This window comes from Malaclemys terrapin, chromosome 6 (genome assembly GCF_027887155.1).
Source record: "Malaclemys terrapin pileata isolate rMalTer1 chromosome 6, rMalTer1.hap1, whole genome shotgun sequence".
Classification (NCBI taxonomy): domain Eukaryota; kingdom Metazoa; phylum Chordata; order Testudines; family Emydidae; genus Malaclemys; species Malaclemys terrapin.
Genome location: NC_071510.1, coordinates 40,681,476 through 40,704,820, shown reverse-complemented (window position 1 = coordinate 40,704,820; position 23,345 = coordinate 40,681,476). Strand labels below are relative to the sequence as shown.

Genomic DNA, 23,345 nt, shown 5'->3' with positions numbered 1-23,345 from the left:
CTTGCTACACTTTTCCTTCCTCTGCTTGGTGGCTTTTCCTCATTTTATTGTTATTTGTTCATTTAGACATCTCAGAGAGAAGAGGAGCAAAGGAGTCTAATAGTTCGGCCAATTCTAACAATTTTATTCTGAGTACTGTGACTTTAAGGAAAACACCAAATATTGTGAGAATTGTGATAAAGTCTAAGATCCTGGAGTCATGTTATTATGTGAGTCAGATATTTCATTTTTAAAAAGATAGTTTTTAGTCCTCATGGTTGCAGAGAAAACTTGAAAACATGAACCTTGAAGGCCTTCAAAATGGAAAGTAAATAGCCATCACCCCAAATGTATTATTTTTAAAAAAATCTGATCAATCTCATGAATTTGGAGGGGTCTAACTCAAGATTTTTTGAAGGCTTGAGGTTGGCAATACCAGTCAAAGTTCCTCTGAAGAAGACTCCCATGGCATACAGAGACCATTTAGCCACTGGGAAAATAAAACTTCCCAGTCTTTATTATGAAAGCTCATGGGCAATCTAGCAGCATTTGGCATTTACTCAGCAGTTTACATTTTGAAAGCACTCTACAGACATTAAATACTTAATCCTAACAACACCCCTGTGACATAGGGGAAGAGACACTGAGTCACAGAGAGGTTAAGTGATTTACCAGAGGCCACAGATCAAGTCAGTTGGCAGAGGAAGGATTAATATTCAAGACTCCATGACATCCAGCCCCTCACTCAGTCCTCTAGACATCTACTGCCCTTCCAATATAGAAAGAAAAGATAATGAACCAAATCTTGAAAGGTGCTGAGTATTTACTACTCCCTTTAACTTCAAAGGAGAGTTGCAGATGCTAGCACCTGTCAGGAGCTGTAGACAGATTTCTGCTGTAGGTTCAGTCTAGCCAGCTGACCAGTGACAGATCTTCTTGGAGATCAGAGAATGCTCTCCATAGAGTACACATTCTCCTAAACATTCATTTGGCTGGCAGTCTGAAAAATGCCAGCGTTCTAAGGGCTTGATCCTGGGAAGGGCCGAGCACTCACAACTCCCATTGGAGTCAGGATCAAGCCATAAGCCTCTCAGGGTCAGACCATAAGCTCGTGAAGCTGTGACTATCCCTCCCAGGCACCATAGCTATTTTAAAAATGACTGACAATTTCTAATAGCACCGGCAGTGACTCTTAACCCAAGATTACTGTTAAATGTTATACCTCATAATCCCTCAGAGAGATGATGAGTCATGGACCTCACATGGGCACTATGTAACAAAATGTTGCATGGAATAAATTAACAAATGATCATCACTTAAAGTAGAAAGAATTGTCTTCATTTTCTTTCAGTGGCAAAGTGTACTGTGAGAATGTTAAAAATACTGTAGTGAATGAGTTCATTATAAGGAAGAGAGAAGAATGATGCGTCAGAGAGTTATATGTCCACTAGAATTGGAGTTTGGGTAGTGTGCATTCAGAAATAATTTTATTTTCCAGTAATGACAATGTGCAGTACCACATAAGAAATGAAATTGAAGAATTGATCAATTCCTCGGATAGCTTCAATATTAAAATTAACATATAAATTTAGCATCAATCTTATTTCTCCACTCATGTCCACTGAGTAAATGCACATAAAGAATGAATCACTGAAACAGTGTACTGGGGGAAGCAAACTCATTTTTCACATATGTCAGCACAAATGTGAGCTGAACCTGTTTACCGTGCACCCAACAAATGTTCTAGAGATGCCCTTTCAGACCTCTAACGAGGGCAAGTTTGGGGGTCTAAGGGGAAAAAAACATCACTGTGTTTGAGGCAGCGGATAAAGAGGCTTGATATAGAACAGCTCCACAACTTTGTTCACAAACAAAATATACTTAGACGAGTTGCCCCATTGGCTCTTACCTATCTTGGCAGGTATGCTGTGAGAGGCTCACATGCTACAGTGACCAATTGTTAATGAATGTTCTCCTCAAAACCCCACCCCTCTGAGGTGGGGAAGTTTTACTACCATCCTCATTTTTACAGATATGGAACCGAGGAAAATATTGACTAACCAACTTGCCCAGAGTCTGGGCAGGAACTGGGACCCAAATCTGTGGAATCCAGAGTCTTAACCACAAGACTGTCCTTCCTCCCACTTTAATGGGACTTCACATATAAAAATTACTCAAGTAAGCAGGGTGGTTGTAAGATCAGTCTCATGTGGAGGAGATCAACATTTTAATAACATTCTCCCTTTACCCCACATGCATGTTAGAAACTTAATAATGAAAGCACTGTGTTTAAAATCCCAAATAGTACCCACTGGTCACTGGACTTAAAAGCAAAGTGGATACCCTGAGAAGTGAAAAACATCTTTCCTTGGATTTATATGGGTTTGCTCATTCATATGGTGTTTCTGGGGCTTTTTGTTAAATATCTCCAAAAACTGCTTACGTCTAATTGTTATTTTTACTTATGTTTTGTGGAGCAAAAACATTTCCTCCAACTTGAACATTTTGCAGTTGACTAAATCCAAAATAAATTCCCAAGATCGAATCAGACAATATGAGGCTCTGAGTCAGAGATAGACAAATTTCTGAAGCAGTTAACTAGTCATAACAAACTGAACAAAAAATAAGCCTGTTTCAGGAGCTCTTTCTGCGGATGACTGCGGCCCAGTTCTGCTCTCATTGAATCCAATGGCACAAACTTGCCTATTGACTTTCATAGAGCAGGACCTTATACATAGATCATTTTGGGAGGAAGGTGGACTCACAATATTGCTATGAAAAATTACTGAAGTTGCCGGATTTAGTTGGGTGGCCAGAGTCATTACAACAGTACTTAGACGGCGGAAAGCTGGATTCAAATGTGGCTTAGGGGAAAAGTGAGATGAGATACAGTAGTAGCAATTCCATTCATAGGGGTCAGTTGTCCACATTACAAGGACTCCGCACCTGTGACACGACTGACAGGCCCTCTCTGGGCTCTATCCTGCTTTCATCTTTCAACCAATGTCATTGGGTGTGCAAAGAATTCAAGCTTGAGCCCTCTGAAGCTGACTGGGATAACAGCATTGTTACAGGTCAGGACTGAGCTGCATTTGCAGAGCAGTGTGGAGAAATATGCACAGTGCATGCTTATACAATGCTTGCTTCTTGCCAGTGCTCTGACCAGGGCTTAAAGTGCAGCGGTTGTAAGGGGTTGAAGACCCAGCCAAAAATAATTGATTAAAAATCAAGCCAGGTCACCGAGGGCTGCACGTGCACTGTCTTACCAAAGCTGCTCCCTCTAGATTATGATAGAGCCCCCCCACCATCCTCCCTTCCCCCCCACACACACACTTTTTTCAGACCACTCTAACCACTGGCTGTAACTCTCATTTTCATTGGCAGTTACCAAAAAAGAAATATAGAGATTTGGGTTGTATCAGTACCCCCAGACAACAAATATAGTGACAGTGCAGGAGAGAATAATGATGCAGCTGATCACCACCACGGGCCTGATTCTCCCCTCACAGTGTTTATACACTAGTATAATACCATTGACATTGAAGGAGTTATGCCTGATTTACACTGATGTAAGTGAGAGGGGAATGAGCAGGCCCCTAGTAGTTCATGTAGTCAGTCTGAGGATCTGATCATTATTTTCAATATTATACGAAGGATAAGAAATTATATTCACTTATCAATGGTGTGATGTATCTGGTATTCTTGCTCCATGATAATTATAAAGAAACAATGAAATTCTTACACAGTGCTAACCAAGAGTCAGCTTTCTTCCAATGGCATGTCCCAACTCCAAGTACAAGTTAAGTCCTGTTTTCTAAAAGTCCTTTTTCAGTTGGGAAATTGCCTGTTGGTGTAACTACAACAAAATACACTTCTATGAGTTGCACAGTTTGTTTTCCCCTCTATTCCATCTATCTAGTAAACAGACAGACGGGTACAGATGACTTTATGGCTAATGATACTTCTGGGTCAACAAGCAGGAATGTTTAGGCAAAAGATTCCTTCTAGAGAAAAATCATTGCCTGGTGGAGCGAGCCAAGAATCCTGAGTTCTAATCCTGGCTCTAACACTCATTATCCCTGTGACCTTGGAACAAGTCTAGAACTATGGATTACCTACCACACTGAGGCAGAATGAAGATTAATTTGTTTTAAAAGTGTTTAAGAAAAAAATACAGTACTATGTGAGTGCACGTAAGTATTGTCATTTCCCCTTTCAAAATTGAAATACCAGGGTTAAGACATAGCGAGACATTTTGATCTCTGTTTACATCATTGCCAAGCAGGGATTTTATTTATGTATTTGTTTCCTTTTCCCCCTACATTTATCATTTTATTATCTGGCAAAAGAAACCAACTCCCTTTCAAATAGATTGAAAGATTTGGCAAGAGAGAGTGCCCCTCTGAGCATCCATGTGCACTGGGGAAAGAGAAATCATGCAGCAATTTTTTTTATAGAACAGTATGCTTGTGATCTAAGGAAAACCCTTGGTGCCTAGGCATGGCCATGTATGAAAGGTTGTGCGAGAATACAGAGGCCACTGATCTCCCACAAAGTTAACACTAATAATTTTTATCTGTATTACAGCAGTGCCTAGCACAGTTGGGGTCACACTGTGCTAGGCACGGGAATTGTTTTGAGGGGATACTTACTCCACACCCCCTCGAATCCTGCCAGTAGTTGCACCTACACCAAAATATGTGTTAAGGTGCCAGCAAATATCAATTGTCACAGAGGTATGATCATTAGCTAAAGGTGGAAAAACTGATACTGAAACCTAGATGACACTTTGCTGAGGAATCCTGTATATGAATTGTTCACTTTAGAGGTCCTTAGTGCAGGGCTACGGTATATATGATGGGGGCAGCGTTAATTGCTCCTAAATCTGTAAAGATACCAATGTGAGAATTACAATTTGCTCAAAAGGCCCATTTTAAAGAAATGTCTTCTAACACCACATAATTTGCAGCCTCTCTCCTTTATGCTGCTGTAGCCTACAAGGAAAAGGAGCTATGAAGAAACATCCTGTTTTCTGCTCACTCCTAGTATAGCAAATTCTGCTTTACTCAGCCAACCTCCTCAGATTCTGCAAACACATTTCTCCAAGATACCTTAGCTTAACTGATGACAGCATTTGTACTGTGAGGACAAAAACAAATTGTCATGCTGCTTATAACTACTCCATAGCATTTGGGCACCGTTTGACCATTAGTCATGTTCATTCACTGGCTTCAGGTTTGTGGCCAGATCTTCAAATGGTGCAAATTAGCCTAGCTGCATTGAAGACAAGGAAGCTAGGCATATTTACACCAGCTGAGGCTCTGGCCCTCACTTTAGAAATGTTCTTTGCCCAAATATAAATGACATAAACCAAGATCATCTTCTTAGTTTATTTGTCTAGAGTCCTTAGCATGCTACATTAACCTGACAATTTTTAATCCTGTGTTTATTTCACAATACATTTCATGCAATTCACAGCTGTAATTGGTTTTACATTGACATTACACATGTTTCGATCTAGCCATGTGAAAAGAATAACTCTTAATATTATTTGTCTCTAAAAAGTGTCCAAGCTTAAACAGCACAGAAGCAGTTCACTCTAGTCTCGTGTGCAGTAAGTCATTTTGATTTGTTTTTGGGGGCAGGGGGTTGTTTTTGTTTTTGTTAAATGCAAGGATGATTATTGGAATAAGAATATAAGGTCCCTGCTTAGTCCATTTGCAATTGAACTACGTTCTTTTGATTTCTTATGTCCTGAGGAGTCCTCTCTTATAAAACAGCATTCAAGTATTCTATTTTAACATTCCCGGTTGTCTGAGTTAAGGGGCAAGGCAGACCTTCAGTTTTAGGTTCTATTATAAATCTTCCACAGTCCCAGCTTTCCCATAATTATTCTTAGCATTAGAATCTTCCTTTGTAATAAACATTCAGCACTAAAGCCATAGAGTATAGCTATTTGGCATTTTCCAGTGAAGTGCAAGAAATTTAATAAGTTATATCTTTATTGCTAATGTACAGTACCAAGCAAAGTCACTTTTTTATATAATTGCAAGGGTTTCATAGAGAATGTGTCCCTCCTCTTGTTGCCCCGTAGTTCAGCTGAATTGCAAATATCACTTACTTATCGCATGTCAAAGTGTCATTCTAAGATGATGTATTGAGTATTCTAGAGTCTGAAGAATCAGATCTTTCATCATAGTCATCTTCTGTATAAATAGGTTGTTTAGACACAATTGGACATCCATCATCAGGGATTGAGATCCTGGGATCTTCTGATGAGCGAGTAGGAAGGACAGGTGAACTTCGGAATACACTGGTTGAATTACTAGAGAATGGGCTGACATACTGGGACCTCAGCTGGTATTGCTGCTGCAGTGTCATGGTGTTCCATAAGGTGACATCATTAGGTAGAAAAGGACTGGACTGATTTCTCGCCAAAGTGTTCCTCAACATCAGTGGGTATCGTGGTGGCTGTGGGAAAGGGTGCTGTAAAGGTACAGCCAAAGGATTTGGCACAACACTACTAGAATCAGTGGAGAATCTCAATGTGTCTGGAACTCTAAAGGCTGATCCTACAGACCACTTAGAAGAGGAAATGGGATATGAACTCAGTGTATGTTCAAAAATGTGCCCATTGGAAGGCAAAACAAGACTGTCTGATTCTGCAGAAGTTCTGTCCCCACCAGTTACTGAAGATCGGCTGGACAAAAGGACCTCAACAGCACTCACCAGATCACCCCCACAGCCTTTCAAGATTAATTCAAGCACAGTTGGCTTTTGGTTGGGGAAGATTTTTTTTAACACTTCAAGAGGAGGCCTGTTGGCCTTCAAACTGAAAGGCAGAGAAACTGTCCCCGATGGACCTTCTATCAGGAGATGATTCTGTTCTGCATGGTACTTGGGACTATCTGGTCTGCTCTCTGTGCTGCCACCATGTTTCTGGGCTGCATAACCACCTTCATCCACTGACACTATTTCAGGGCTCTCGGGAGTGAAGCAGCTTTTGGCTTTTGTCACATCAGGGGAACTCCTTTGGTCTGTGTCTTTGTCACTGTAGGTCTCAGCATTATCTGTTCCACTTGCGTCACCCAACCGTTCCTCAGTCATGTCTGTAAAGTAGAAGGCAGTTGGGTTAAGCCTTTCACAGAGTCCAAAAACTTTTTTCGTACATTGAATTATACATTTTTTAACATGAATGAAGCAAGAATTTCCTGAAGGAAAGAATTTCCTGAGATTACAATAAAAGGTTGAATGAAGTGGAGATCCTATTTCCATTGTGCTTACATTAATAACCTGTACCCAACCCCTCTCTCTTTGTCATGCTAAATGATATTTTACCAATGCTCAAGCCAGCATGGTGCTCTCTAATGAGGACTAGCTGACTTGAGGGGATATGCACTATGCATTTGATACCCCCTTGTAAATATCTTTGTCTTTCTACATTATATAGAAAGGAAATGGGTTTGGTTAACTCCATTTCTGCTAACCCTGCTGAGTGCTAGATTTGCCATTCCTAGCTGGGATTCCCAGTCGCAAGACACCAGTACATCAGCTGAATGCCAGCCTTCCCCAAAGGCATTTTCACTCTTTTAAATCAGTATTCTCTTAGGACCACATCATGCTCTTAGTGAATGGACTGTGCGCTGAAGAGTTCTGGGGCACAAGAATAATCTCCACAAGGCCAAACAGCATTAGTGAAGCCATCCACAAGTACTACTGCCTCAAGGCTGAAGAAGCCCTCATCGCCAGCACACTTTTCCTCTGCTCCTGCACAAGCCACCCCCCCTCCCCACTCTGAGCCACATAGTTCCCCCCAATCTATAGAGCACAGCTCAGTGGCATGCTGGGGAGATAGCCTCCTGTCTCATCTCTCTTACACCTACACTCTTACCTTGTGCAGAAGACTATATTATTCCCAGTACGTCTGTGGAAAAGGGAAGGGAGTAGGATTTGCCCCTTAGGTTCATGAAGCTCTAGTTCTCTGAATATCAGTTAGATTATAATCTATTATATAGTAGTTAGTACAGTACATTACAGAGAAGGAGGCCAAGATTTTTCCAAAGTGACTAGTGATTTTGGGTAGCTCACTTTTTGCATGTCCAATTTGGGATGCCTTAAAGGCTGAATGCTTCTGAATGCTCAGAAATGCTGAGCACCTCTGAAAATCAGGCCCCTTTCAGGTGGCTCAGGCTGGGCACCCAAAAATGGAGATTCCTAAAATCACCGGTCACTTTTGAAAAACTTGCCCAGAGCGTGGAAAGATTTTGGAACCCTTTTCAATGTGACTCCTTGGTAGAAATAAACAAACTAAGCCAGGAGAGTTGCTTCATTGGCATTTTTTAAAGAGAAAGGTGACAATATATTTTGCTGGGAGATATTCACTGTTATTTCACTAAGGACCGATTCCGTTTGCCTGACTCATGCAGAGTAGTACCCTACACCCTGAGGCGCTCCAGTGATTTTACTGGAGCTCAGCATGGAGTATGTTGTTGATGCTAAGGATGAGGCTGGCAGAATCTGGCCCTAATTATTGTTGTTGTTTTTTAAATAAACACTGAACAAAGCCTTCAAACATTTAGTTGCAAAACTGCACTAAAATGAGGCCTACTCATTTATTAACCTTACTAGTGCAAGGAAGCAGCCTGGAGCAAGCAAGGAGCTTTGGGGCTGGAAATCATGCTAGTAACCACTCATTCAAAACTGTAAATTACTCCAGATAGGCTTGCAGACAGACAATCTGGAGTGCCCTGTCTGCCCACTGCATGGAATCTTTCCTAGTGATCATCCAGATAGAGGAGTGTTCATTTTATCATGGTGCTGATTAAATGTATTATTATTGGCCAGCTCAGCCTCTGAGATCTGCTCCCACACAGAACAAGGGCTTAGTGACCTTTGTGACATCCCCCTTTCCCAGGTCTTGAGAAAATCCCCAGAGCTGGGGCTGTATTACTGTTTTGTCACACATACACACATCTGCTGAGTAGGGAGCCTTCCTTTGCAGGTTGCCTTGGGAGCGTGGGGTAGGCCCTGGTAGTGAATTTGATTGGAAGGAGAGATATTGGGGCTCCAGAACCAGAACAGAGATTATATGGGAATGGTCCTGGCCTCCTGCAGAACTCCTGGGATATGCATGGTTCATTCTTCAGGAGAGCAAACCCCATCTCCTGGATGGAATAATTGCAGAGGAATTCAGCAAGGCAGAAATCCTTGTGGAGATTTCATCCCCCTTAACTCCCTCTTACTGGAAATCCAGTGTATATGAAAAATATTAAGAAAAGTTTGATTACCTTTAAAGTTTGCTTTTTAACATCTGTTTTGCAATGTCAAGCTCAGGACCTACCAGTTTATGCACCAGATGGCCACGTCTGATACACAATTAGGCTTTGAACAGAAGTTATAATTTCACATGCTGTTGTATCAAGCAGAAAACAATGCATGTGAACTTCCTATGTGCTCCGTGTGTGTCATTTCTGCCTTAGCAGCAAAAGAAAACAGGGACAGGGAAACATGAAATTTACCCACACACAAGCTAAAATGATATAAACATTTTAAAATTGATATGCGTGTGTGTATACGAGGTAATTGTGTGTAGGCCAGACATTATTAAGGGAGAACTTTGGTACTCCATATGCTACCCACCTCCAGCCTCTGCAGACACCCAACTGCTGCAGTGCACCAACTTTAAGGACCTGATCCTGCATTCTTCAAGTGTAGCTTCCATTGTGTTCCATTCAAGTGTAACGTCAATGGGAACTTTACATGTGGAAGGACTGAAGGACAGAGCTTGGAAGATAAGTTACAGCAGCTCTTGCCCCTGCGTGGTTATTTCTGGTACACAGACACTTGAGGAAGATAGTATGGTGGGGTTTTTTCATGTAAATTTACTGTGCTGTAGTGACCAATTTGATCATGTAAATTGCATGCAAGTAAGTGTATTTCAGAGGTATTCGTAGTTTCCAAAATGTATTTACTGCTATGTATCTTACATTTAATACTGGGCACCATAACCTAGCAAATATTTATGGAAAAATATATTAATATTACATCTCCCAAATGAGTTAAATACAACCCTGATCCTGTGAAATTATTACTTTATGGGTTTTATGTTTTGGGGGTGGGATTAATTAACTTTAAAATTTTCTAACTTGTCTTTATGAAATTTGACTTAAATGTTTTCAGCTTCTAGACATTAAATCTATTGAATTAAAAAGCTAAAAGTATGTACACACTCTCTGACTTCAATGACATCAGGATAGGTTCATAATACACATACCCTATAAAAATCCTTATTCCTAGCCCTGTATCGACTGGTGATTGGTGAAACATGCACTACATGCAGGAGGGGTATGTATCTCCCCAGACTGCCCAAATCCTCCTAGTATCAGAGTCACCATGGTGGATTACAACTATTTAAATGAAATCATGGTATAGCTGTTCCTCATTGTTACTACTTCTCAGGGATTTTCTTTCCTACCCTTAGTAAACATTTAGAAAATTATATATAGTAGGGTTGATCCTATTCTTATAGTAAAATTCTTCTGTGTATGGTTGTCAGTCAAAAGCCTTTTTCCTGTTGAAGTGATCTGGATGTGGCATGCACCAATTCAAAATCCCTGATGACCTGTAGATGTCACAAATGTCTAGTTTTTCAGACAGGTCAGATGGTGACTGCTTTGCACCATTTGACAGGTCATGCTAATTTCTTGCCTGGAAGGCAATTTGTTTACTTTGTGCAACTTATCTGAGCACTAGTTCCTCTAGCAAATGCATAGATGGTATGCAAGTGGTGTTTGGCAAAGGGCAATTTTTGTTGGTTCATTTCCTTCTTTTTGTGGGAATGATTGAGGTTAGATTTTTACGTATTTGCAATGGGCAGAGAATAACAACTGTTAAATATTGAAGGAGTTGGAAAGGTATATTGCTAATTCATACAAATATTCTGGACAATGAAATGTAGCAATGTAACATGCAGACTAACCACATCTAGGGCTTTAATTTTGTATTTCTCCCAAATATAGGATGAATCTTCAACTACTACAATATACATTTAACTAAAAATGAATGTACACTTTGTTCTTAGCCCACTGTATCTTTCTGTGATATTCTCTAACTCCTCCTGAAGGTGATCTGTATTTTATAGAAAGAAACCTTGGCTTCAGGCAACTTTTAGTATTGTTTTTAATAAAACATATACTGTTTCAGATTGCTTGCATTCAGTACACTTTTTTGTTTGCCCTGAGGTGACCAGAGAGAATCGCTTTCCTTGTTTATACTAATTATGGAGAACTTCCATAACATTTCTCACTCACTCACACATTTTTATAGCGAAATATACATATACACATGAACATATACAGAGCAATGGGGAAAGCGTGTGTACATATGTGCTGTATAAATGTATACATACATGAACACAGGGATTGTGAGCTCTAAGGGAGATGTCTAGTACAGTATATCTCTTCCTTACACATAAATACATTAAAAATGGTGAGATTTCAGATACTATGATAATGGGGCCATATAAGTACCAGTGAAAGATAGCCATTCTCTCCAGTTCATTCCTTCACTGAAAATATGTCTAATCCTTTGGGTTAAACCCAGCTGCCCTTAACAGTCCCACTGATAGCCCTTCCTGAAAATAGTTCTAAACTGTACCTGATTAAGAAGGATCTACCTGCAACCCAAATTTACCTGGAGCCCACCCATATCTACTGTTACCCCGGTTTCTGTAATTGTAATGACCTGACACCGAAAATAACCACAGATCCCTGTGAAACTGTTTTATAGTTACCAAAATAAGAAGAAGAAGAAGAAGAAGAAGCCCATTACATTGCAAACTTCCTCCCCTGTTTTTAAAGGCCTGTGTATCTTGGGGAGGCTGAGAGTGATTGTTCCTAAATTATTTTTTCCCCAAGGGCTGTGAGTTTTAAGCAAAACCTAGCACTTAAATCAACTAAAGGCCTAGTATGGCTTCACAGTATTTGTTTACAAGCACTAATCATTACGGAAGGGCAGGGAGAGGATACCTGTGTTTATGCGGAGGGTGAGAATAGGAGGAGGGAGAATTATTTAGATGGTATAATGTAGTGGGAAGAAATTAACAAAACTACAGTCTTATTCCCCGAACTGGCTAATATATCCTAGGGAAGAATCCTGTTACCTCTTTCCAGTATGCTATTCATTGTGGTATCTAGGACCCATACTTTATAGGGGAGAGATTATCTAAAAGGTGTTTCCCATTTCCAATTTCTATGATTCTGTGAATTAAGAAAAGTACTGGAATGGTGATTCCGGTTTAAAAGGAAAGCTCCAGATGGGTGTTCGGTTGTTTTAAGGTATATCAGCCTTGCTTTCTATTTCCCTTTGATTGTAAGGGAAGTCTATGTACAATGAACGCAAAGCAACCTGGCAGCTTCCGAATGAGCTCCGTGAATTGCAACCTTAATTAAAAATGAGAGTAATTAGAGTCATTAGGAGCAACTCTCTGAAGGTCTTGCATCCAGGGAGGCAGCTGAGGTGCAGATAAGCAAAATCTCCCTCCCTTTCCACGAAGAAGTTGAGGGAAGGGGCTGGAAGAGCTCCGGACAGATTGATTTATTAAGATTTACCCTTTTTCCCCTGTAAAGCTGTTAGCAGAAAGTGCTGACTGGCTGGCAGGGAAAAATTTCTCATCAATGCTCTTTGATTGTATTTTGCAAACAAAATGCCTGTTGCTTGGTAACATTTCACTTGAGCCTGACCTTCTCCAAAAGTTATTGCTATCAGATTCGATTTACACTGTCCTCCTGTGATTACAGTAATCTTTTAAACTGGGAAGTTCATATATCAGGGGGAAAGAAAAGTTGGGTGTGCAATTCAACATCGCTTCTGTCCACCAGATTTATATCCTGCTGGCGGAGTTTATTTCTGTTGCACTTTCTGGAGGGATTTTCCTGGCATCTCCAGCTCCCGACACACAGACACCCCTTCTTACCCTGGATTTGTAAGAGTCCCTGTCCTGTTCTTTAGCAGGATGGGGATGCGGGTACGGCAGGCAGAGATCTTAAGCCTTCGATGGGGTGGTGGTGAAGTGGCAACGCTTCTGCAGGTTACTGGTGGGTTTGCAGAGCGCTAAGCCAGTCGCTCAGGGTGGGAATAGTCCCTATATTCCAGGCCGGGGCCCAGGGGTGAGTGAACGAACAAGGGGACCTAGAAGCTTGGGGGCTGGGAGTCAAGTGCGGGGCCAATGGTAGATGAAAAGAAGGACCTGGGCTCCAGGGTAACACTACTGGAGCTAATATTCAGTGAGTTCTTGGGCTGGCGGCTCAAGCCGCGTATCCGGTCCTGTGTAGCTGTGTGACGAGAGAGATGCTGTGAGCAGGGCTAGCATCTACACACACACACACGGGCTTGTTTACGTGAAACTTTGGTCGCGAGCTACCTATTTAGAAATCAATGGGCCACGCTCTGAAAGAACGAGGTTTTAACCCAAATTCTCGAGTATTACAATTAGGCTCTGATCCCGCCCCCACCGAAATCAGGGACAGTTTCGCCCTCATCTACACCAATCCTGTATTATCTCCCCCCTCGCATTTACTTTCCGACCTGGAGCGGGTCCCTGGTCTGATTTAAGAGGAGTTACCGAGATGGAGCACATTACAAATCCTTACAGTGACAGGCGCTGGCTGGGCCTGCCCCAGGTGGAGATGGGAAATCACAACGCCCCACAGAGCGCCACTGGTAGCTGATCACAACTAGAACTAACCCCGAATAGAAATAATAAAACTCGTGTAAATCAGACAATCCATCGGAGCGCGCAGGAAAGGAGATGGTCCCGCGGGGATATTGGCCCCACAGCTGCCCTGGAGGGTCTTTCCTTTCTGAGCCGTCAGCAGAGTGCTTGGGAAAGGGAGCCCCTTGCAGCAGACCTTGGGGAGGATGAGAAAGCCCAGCTGGTTCCACAGTGGCAAGGAGAATAAAATAACCCGTGGCGCTGAATGCCAGCACTGCGCCTGGCCCAGCAAAGCCTACGCTAGCCTTACTCACCCAAACGGAGTCTTTGACTTCACTAGGGGAATCATAAGGCTCTGCGAGATCGGGCCCATGGATTCCTTTCCTCCCTCCGAACCTATCATTGTTTTTAAATCTTGCCCCATTTTGTTGGGGGCGGTGGTTCCCTTCCTTTAGCTCCGATTACAACGATGCAGTGTTCATTCCTCTGCGGAAACGATCCCACCCAGCCAGGGCCCCACCAACAGATTTGCTGTAAGCAACTTCATTTCTTTCCTGTCCTCTGGGAACGATGACAAGGGGGACAAAATGCCAAGCCCTGGCTACAGTGCAATGAGACTGGGAAGACCATAGCAACTTTCCTGACAACATTTCAGCCAAATTGACTTAACTCTGCCAGCGCTCCTTCCGTAACCCACTGGAGAAGGGGCGCGCAGAGCAGCTCTCGGGTCCATGAATATCCGCCCTCCTCCTTTCCGAGCTAGAAAGGGGATGGGGTCTGTAAAAGTCCATAGGAACAGCCAGTTCAGGGTTGTGGGTTCCCTCGCTCTGAAAGGACCACGGAAAAGATTTGGCGTTGAGCGCTGATCAGCTCCCGCTTTGCTTTCTGTTCCACCAGCCCCTCCTACATCGCGTTGAGGTGGAGGGATGCTGACTGGGGAAGGAAGGAATAAGGGGGGTGAAGGGGAGCGGCTAACCTCAGTATCCCACCTTTGTAATGACCTTTATTTTTGGCTCGCAGAGCAAGCGGGCTGGGCTGAGTCTGTCCTTACAGAAACACTCAAGAGCTGAAAGATTACTGTGGAGAGATCGTCGCAAATCCAACTCAGTTTCTTTCTCGGGGTTCGTAGCCCTTTGGGCTCAAATTCCCTCTCATCGAAGATTCCAGTTTTTTTAGTTATTAATGTCCAGGGAAAAAAATGCTGTAGATATATTGAAAATTGTTGATTCAAGTTAAACTACCCGATGAGCAAACCATCTTAAACCCTAGAAACATGAATAACAATTAATTGAGGGGGAAATATTTGTGACCGATCTACGTTCTGTAGACAACGGTTTGTTTACAAGAGTTCTGTATCTTTTATGGGCTAATTTTGGTTTGAGCCGCTGGAAAAAAACTCTCTGGAGCACACCCGTTCATTTTGTGCTCCTGTTGATTTCACCTGTAAGTTTAAGCTTTCGTGGGTAAGAACCTCACTTCTTCAGATGCAAGATGACTTGCATCTGAAGAAGTGAGACGAAAGCTTATGCTCCCAATACTTCTGTTAGTCTTAAAGGTGCCACAGGACCCTCTGTTGCTTTTTACAGATTCAGACTAACACGGCTACCCCTCTGATACTTGACACATGTAAGTTTATGTTTTAATAAGTGTGTACTCTCGCCCAGTAAGTACTCAGTGACAAAGGCTTCGGTTTGTATTTTTCCCCAGAAAAATGTTTTTCACGCATCACCCCTGTGCTATTTTCACTCAGCAGCAACGTTATATGTATAGCTTGTGCACAGAGAAATATTTTAAAGGGTCAGAGTCACAGACTTTTCGAAGATAGATAGATAGATAGAAACACGATGCCACTGTTGTCTCGTTTTCCTCTTGATATGTCCCAAACTCTTTATTAGTGGCTGCTCTTAAAAGAAAACAAAAGCGGCAGTTCCGTCCCTTATTCTTTTAATGACGCTGCATATTAAATGTTGTATTATGTATTGTTATGGCTTTAATAGTGCTTGGGGAATTGTTCTGCAGCCTCTGCCCCCGGAAATGGGAACGGTTACCCCTTCCTAAATGGTTTAGCTGAACAAAAAAAGTGCAAGTCCCAAAGTTTTCAGGTGATGAATTTCAGATTTGCAGTTATAATGGGATATGGTGTAAATTCCGATGGGTTTCGAGATATTTATTGTTCAACAATACATCTATTAGTCAATTGATACTAGTATTATATTGCTAATAATATTTACTAAATACGTTTCTTTGCCCTTCCCAACAGCCCATTAGTTAATTTCAGTGACTGAACCCTGGATATATATCGGCATTTATTTATTCTGTACGTCTGAGGCACAGAAATGGGTTCCCACCAAAGCTATCAACTTCAAAAAGAATTGTGTTTAAACATTTAACAGCTATGTATCCAAACTGGGTAACTCCTAATTTTGCACACATAGGAAACACTGTACATCACAAGCTCCCTTCCTCGCTACAGCACAGTTCAGCCGCACAGCAGCTCAGGCCGAAAACTGCTCATTACAGTCTTTTTAGTTGGTTATTATTTTGCGCCAGGTGATGAAAATCAACAAACGCAGCGGTTTAATGTGAAGCCTGAGATTTAAATGTAAAGTGTATTCCGGCCTCCAAAGGTGCCCATCGGAGTGGGAAAGAGACACGTTGTTCTACGTAAACTCTTTTCGCCACCATAACACAAAAATAGGGCAGAGTCTAAAAAACATAGGGGTTTTTTAAAGATCCACCTAATGAAATGAGTTATTGCCGCCTGCCTTGCAAAGGCGAAAGGCAGGCGCTATATACTGGGACTCTAACAGGAATTATACAGCAGCCCTTACCCTTTGCAAGCTCAGACCTGGCGCATTAGGACTCTGTACCGCTTCTGTGACATCCCAAGTGCTACCTGTCCTTAACATCTCTGGGCTGTAATTCTGGAGCAACCCCTGAGGTCCTTACTAGCTATCGGAGGGGTTTGCACTGGCTCTCATCACCGTAATATGGGAGCCCCTTACTCAGGAGCCCCATCCTGCGATCTCTTACTAGTAAATGGTCTTCATTCACATTGCTATACATCCCGCCGATCTCAAAAGGACCACTCACGTGACTAAGCACGGTTTGCAAGTGTAAAGGTATGCTGCAGACCCATGCTGTCAATTTGTGCCCAGTCCTTACTCGGGCAGTCTTCCATTGGGACCTGGCTGAGATAACGCCAAGTGAAGGATGGGGCCTGAAGTGAGGTTTCCGGTGAGAAAAGACCAGCCTGAGATTCTGCAGTGAAACGACACCGCTCTGCGCTCTGGCGAATGCTGAGGCCAGGGACATGCATTGTGAATGCGGTGGGGTGGGGCGGGCGGGTTTCTACCCGCTCAGTCTGATTCCATACATTGCCCGTGCCTAGTAAGTAGCTGTGGTTTAGTTGCAGGTTGAATTCTATTTCCTTCCAATCACGTTTCAGTGGCCCTGGTTCAGGTTCGGGTACAGAGTCCCGGACCAGTCAGACCAATCCTTGTCAGTGTGGTTTAATAATACAAGTCCTGACAATCGATCCTATTTCTTAAGACGCCACCTCGCCCAAAAAAGCCAGCTCATCTCTCCTGAAAGCCAGCAGCTGGCCAGTGCCCACTTCCCCAAACACCCAAGCCCGGAATCTGACACACACACACCCGGACACTGCCTAGAAGCAGAAATAATTCCCTGAGAGCCAATGGCGCGGCTGTGAGGTCAGAATCGGGCTCCGGAGGGACTCACAGCAATGTACTAACACCCGCTCCACCGGCCCGAACTCCCCAGAGCGAGGACAGTCCCTTCAGCTGTCTGCAGAGACCTGCAGCTGCCGGCTCTGGACCACATGCGGCCTCCTGCTCGGAGCGAGGCACAGCGCTGGGGAACCCGCAGCCCGCCTGCCCCTGGGCCCCCTCCCACCTGCTATGGGGAGCTCTCCCTGCCCGCTGCCTTTTAGCGAGCCTGGCCCGTCCCTCCTCGGGATCCTCCTCTGCTTTAAGGGACCTGTGGGATCCGGAGCCCCCTGCCCCGTGCCCAGGCACCTAGGGGATTCCAACGCCCCTCGCCTATTGGAGCCGGGCCCCCTCACGCCCACCTGATGCCTGCGGGCGCTGAGGAGCCCCCAGGTGGCGGTGCCGCCCCATGCCCCGGCGCTTACCTGCTTTGGGGAGCTGCGGCTGCAGGGCTGCGGGCTGCTCGGAGGCCCAGCGCAGGGCGGCGGCGGAGGGTCTCTGCGGGGCGCAGTCCCCGCCGGCGGCGGGCGGCGGGGGCCCGGGCAGGGCGCGCAGGGAGTCCGGGAGGAGGCTCTCCAGGCTCTCGTTGGCCTGCTGCCGGCGCAGCGCCACCTGCGCGGCCATGACCCGCTGGCGCTCGATGATCAGGATGCACTTCTCGCAGGTGCAGTCCTTGAAGCGGCAGTAGCGCTTGTGGCCCTTCAGCCAGGACAGCACGCCGTGGTTGCGGCAGCGGGCGCACTTCGGGGTGCGCTGCAGGGGGGCCCGGGGCGGCTGGGACACCGGGCCGCCCATGTACAGGTACGGGGAGCCGTAGCCGTTCATGCCCCGCGCAGGAGCCCAGCCGGGCTGGGGGCAGAGCGGGGAAGGGGGCGGTGGCTCTTCCCTGGCTAAATCCCGCTGGGCGCTACGGGCACAATCCTCTGGGCTGCATCCAGCTGCTGCTGCTCCCTCCGCGGCTGCTGCAGGCTGGTTCCCCGGCTCCGGCTGCTACTGCAGGGACCCGGCGGAGAGCGCTCTGCCTAGTGCGGGAGCCTCCCCTCCGCGCCCCCTCTCCTCGCTCCGCTCCCTGCCCTTCACCTTCCCTGCAGCCCGGCGCCACTGGGGGAGGGGGCGCGCCCAGCCTCCTAGGCAGCTGCTAAGGGCTGGGGAATGGGGGACAAGGGGTTCCCTCTCGAGTCGGGGGCAAATGGTCTCGCCCACCGCCAAGCCAACTCCCTCCAGAAAGGGGCAGGGCGCTGGTGTTTCTCCCTCCCTGGGCAGGAGAATGGTGAGTAGGTTGGAGGTTCAGCTGGGGACCTGTGAGCGCCCAGCCCACCTCCGTGGAGGGAGGAGATGAGGAAGGCAATGACTGGATTTGGTTTCTTGGGGAAGTTTCTCAAGTTCAGTCAGGGGGATCAGAGGCTCCCAGGACCCCAGAGCTAGGAACCTCATTCAACACCTCGATATACACACTTCAGAGATGAAGGCGCAGCCAAGCAGGCTCCCTCCCACCAAAAATAAATAATTAATAATAATAATTCATAATAGTTTCCTCAATACAATTATCTCTGCCCCTCAGGGCTGGGCAGAGCTGTTGAGGCTTTTAAAAGGTATTTGCTGAACTCATTCATCTAAGTTTCAGAGGACTAAGGTAAAGAGAAGTTGCATTAAAAATGAACATCTTGAAAGCTCCCATGCTTCACCCATCTCCCCCCTCCTCCCCACGGCTCTTAAACTACCGAGCTCAGATCACGTCATTCAAAAATCTAAGCCTACACTTATTATTTAGTCACGGGCTGCATCGTGCTTCTATTCTTGCTTTTTGATGTTCCTCCTCAAGATGGCTACTTGTATGTAAACCGTCCCTGTAGACAGGAAAAACGATTCAGATCAAACTCGTGCAGCCTCTTAATGAATTTGTTTGATGCATAATAGTAATCCTTTTTAAAACTTCCAAACACAGTGATATTTCACCTATATCACTTAACAAATATATTTCTCAGATGGCAGCGAGAAGTTAAAAACAAAGTTTAATTATTACATTGCGCGAAAGAAAGTGAATACAGTTTGTGGAGAGGACAAACTCACCACAGATATTTATTAGAGGAGTGCATCAACATTTCATTTGTAACTTGTTTTCTTACTGTACATATAACCTTCTGCTTGGACATTAAATTAATTTCACCGTGTAAAGGACTGGATGCAACATTTCAAAGTTTTCATACTTTATTCCAAGAAATAAATAAATAAAAATAAATAGGAAATTATTAGACTGGAACTGCTGTTTTAAATGAATTGCCTAATTAGCACACTTTAAACATATATTGATAATTAAGGTCTAAAAATATTTTGCCTGGGGGACTAAAAGTGTGATGTATGTGAACAGAAAAAAATGGTGTTTCATTCTGTTACATATTCCATTTTTAAAAGACTTTACTCCGAATTATTTATCCAATTTCAGGGTGGGTTGATTCATATTTTATTATAGGGTGGGTTTCAGGGACCACATCCCATTTTAAAATTAATCTGTTGCTGACCAACTTTAGTTTACAAGAAAGCTGCATTTGATCAGGTGTAAGATACACTCCATTTTCTTGCAGCGCAAATAGGAACACAAATAAAATCTTTCTTCTGTATTGTCTGTCGTTTGCATTTCTTTTCTGTTGTTTGGTATGAATCTCACACTGAAAATAGCCCACAGACTACTTGCCATGATTTTATAGTCCCTACGGGGAATTTTAAACCGTCCGAAATTCTTGGGGAAAAAACAGGTTAACAGGTTTTTTTTAATAAAGTAAAATAAGTAGCGACATCTAATCCATGCACCCAAATAAATACCTGAAAGGTTAATTTAAAAACAATTTAAATATGCTGCACACCAATCTACAGAAGCCATGCGCGCAAAAGCTAATGAATTCAATCCATGGGATTGCACTGGAGGAACGAATACAGAAAATGAATACATTTTTAATTATTTGTACTGTAATACATGGAACAACTGTGGAGATTAATTAATGGCACCCTTGGGGGATATATCTTTATCTAATTGAATTTTATCTATCCATATCTTGAGATCCCCAAATGACATTTTTCTAAAATATGGATTTTTTTACTGTATTCCAAGGTTATGTATTTCATATACCAGTCCAGGGAGTCTCTCCCCAGCTCTATCACCTATCTGGTTACATATCTATCTCTCTATCGCTAACATTCACAGGCATACTTAGGTCTGAGGCCCCCTCTCTCACTTGAGTGCACATTGGGAGGTGAGATTGAAATACTCGTTTGATATAGTGCAGTAATCCCTTTCTCATATTTGATGGGAATGTTTTTCATATCCTAGTATTTGACAACATCTCCCTATAGGGACAGGTTTGTATTTATGTTAGTAAAATGTCCCCTGCCTGAAAGTCTATTGTAACCCAACACCTGACAACCCCGAGTCCCATTTCTGTTTTCAGAAAAGGTTTATTCAAGCACATAATGGGATCCCAGCAGAAAGCCTTTCAGAAGAAGGGGCTATGGTAAACTTCACCACATGAACTCCGTTACCAGGGCTATTAAGCTTTTAATTGGAAAATAGCAGAGGAAATTTCAAGGTGACTATAACGTGTTAGCAGTTAGTGCCCAGAAGAATAGATTGAAAGAGAATGAATGTGCAAAGCATATGGTCCAAATAACAGTTAGGGGAAAGTGCCTGGTTCCACTAAGTCCAGCAGCTTAGACTTTTATGGGAAAAATCCTCCAAGAAATCAGGAAAGAGGGAGTGAAAAAACAAATGTAACTTAATTGCACTGAACCCAGTGACAACGTATTTCCATTCGATTTTGATTTTCTTATGATCATCAATGGTGTGAACGCTCAGTTTGACAGACAACGGTTAGAACGTCTAGGAAATACAATTTCCAATGATCACTTAGAAATGCTTTTGCAAATTACACATGGATGTGTTATCGAAAGCCAAACAAAAGCAGCCATCTGAATAGTAGGTTCATATTATTATTTTGCACTTGAAGTGCATGGATCTTCATGGAAGGTCTTGGTCTGACAAATAATGTGATATCCATTGAGGCTTAACGACAAGGAGGGAATTTGTCTACGTTTATCTATTAACTACAATATAGGATTTATTAGGAGCATTTATAATTCCTATCTGTATTTTTGGATGACATAAAACTGGGCTTCAGATAGATCCTCATGCAAAGTTTACAAACGTTTCTTATTTCGAGATTTGAGTAGTAGAGTTAGTTTCAATTACATCTCAAAGATGGTCTTAGCTAATGTCAAATTAAAAGGAAAAGATGGATGAGCAGACACTTGCTCTATGATTGGTCAGTCAGTCAGTCACTTCAGATGGCATTAAATATTCTTGTTCCCACATAATTACTTCAGGACAGAAACACATATCAATTGGGATGGGTCCTCCAACGAATAAAGTGCGCTGCATTGAAACTAGTGACATTAAATACATGGCAGATTTCAGAAATAGAGGGGCTTATCCTGCCCAGGATCACACAAATAATTAATCAAAGCTGCATAGCAAGCAGCCAGGGAAGCACTAGAGATCTGAATAGAATGAATAAAGGTCACTGATTACCAACCATTCATAAATATTTTTGAAAGAAAGGTGACGATTTGTATTTTCATGTTAAACCCCTTTTGGCACACTGCAGAGAAAATGTTCCTGAAGTTCCCTTGGTCTGACTTTAATGTACAATATCCACAAATCTCGCCAGTTCTTTTATTTACATTTGACTGAGATCTCGAAGGAATGAGAGTGTCGAAGTAAAAAAGCCTGGTTTGGTGGCACTATAGTACAAAGGCGAATTTGTTGCACTTGGTTTTTTTTTAAGTGGGCTAACTGTGTTCCAGGTATAATTGCCCCCAAATGATAATGCTGATCATAGAAATACGCAACGCTCGGCTATGCAACAAAACAATGAAAGTACATCATCTCTGATGGCCTCTTTCCCACTGTTCTTCAGCCATTGCAGCGAATATAACGTAATTGTATCGAACAAACCACTTTCCACAGAGAAGCGTGTTAACCCCTTACACAATCTGCTAAAGAGACCATCAGATATGACTAAATAGTTTGAGAGACAATTTTAACAGGCCGTGTGACAAATGTGATGCTTAGGGCTTGGTTGCTCAGATGGAGCAATTTCTTTTTGAGGATATATAAAACCCAGGGCTCCACAGGCAAGGGAAGAAAATACACCAGCCCAGCCAGCAGAAGACATATCGGTGACAAGAAATCAATGGCAGGTTCAGAATTCGTGAACTTCAGCGCTCGCTGAAACATTAAAGTTTGTCGGTTACATGCAAAACGCCGCTGGCTCAAAACTGCTTTTGTAAACTACGTTCACGCGAAATGCTCCACTTCAAGGTGTCTTCACGAAATTGCACAAAGGACATTTCCTGTAACTCGAGAAACTGAAGGAATCTGAAAGAAAGTTTCAGTTTTCCAAAAATCCCAGTGTTCAGGTGTTTTTTCCTTCCTCTTCCAAGCGAAGCCACGTCTCCTCCCCGCACATTATCTCCACCATTAAAAGCCAACACTAGTTTGAAAGAGAGCTAATTTGAGAGCATTAGGAAAATTACTGCCTCCTTTCTACAGTTAACGCAATGGAAAAGAAGAAAAACACCGATATCTCACGGAGGTGGGAGGGGAGAGAATCTCGCTGAGCATTTCTGGAATATGACATGAAACATGGTAATATTTGCAAAATAAACTCATACTTCATCAGTAATGCTGAGACTTCTTCTAAAGCGATTTGATGTTTAAAACAATGCAGTCAAACAAGTAAACTTTCGATTGGTATTTAATTGCTATGACTTTATCCCATTACTTCTATGCACTCAGGTAGCTTTGAAGCAACGTTAACACATCCAACTGATATCCCACTAGAAATAGGGCCTGTGTAATAATGTGCAATACAGGC

General features: G+C 43.2%; 1 protein-coding gene across 1 annotated transcript; it reads right to left on the bottom strand.

Moving 5' to 3' along the window:
• Positions 1 to 5,355: 5,355 nt before the first annotated feature.
• Positions 5,356 to 18,403, bottom strand: DMRT3 (doublesex and mab-3 related transcription factor 3). The gene is made up of 2 exons (XM_054032480.1): positions 17,844 to 18,403; positions 5,356 to 7,088 (listed from the first exon to the last, which is right to left on the bottom strand). The coding sequence occupies exons 1-2, from the start codon at positions 18,241 to 18,243 to the stop codon at positions 6,124 to 6,126; spliced, it is 1,365 nt and encodes a 454-aa protein (XP_053888455.1). The 5' UTR covers positions 18,244 to 18,403; the 3' UTR covers positions 5,356 to 6,123.
• Positions 18,404 to 23,345: the final 4,942 nt, after the last annotated feature.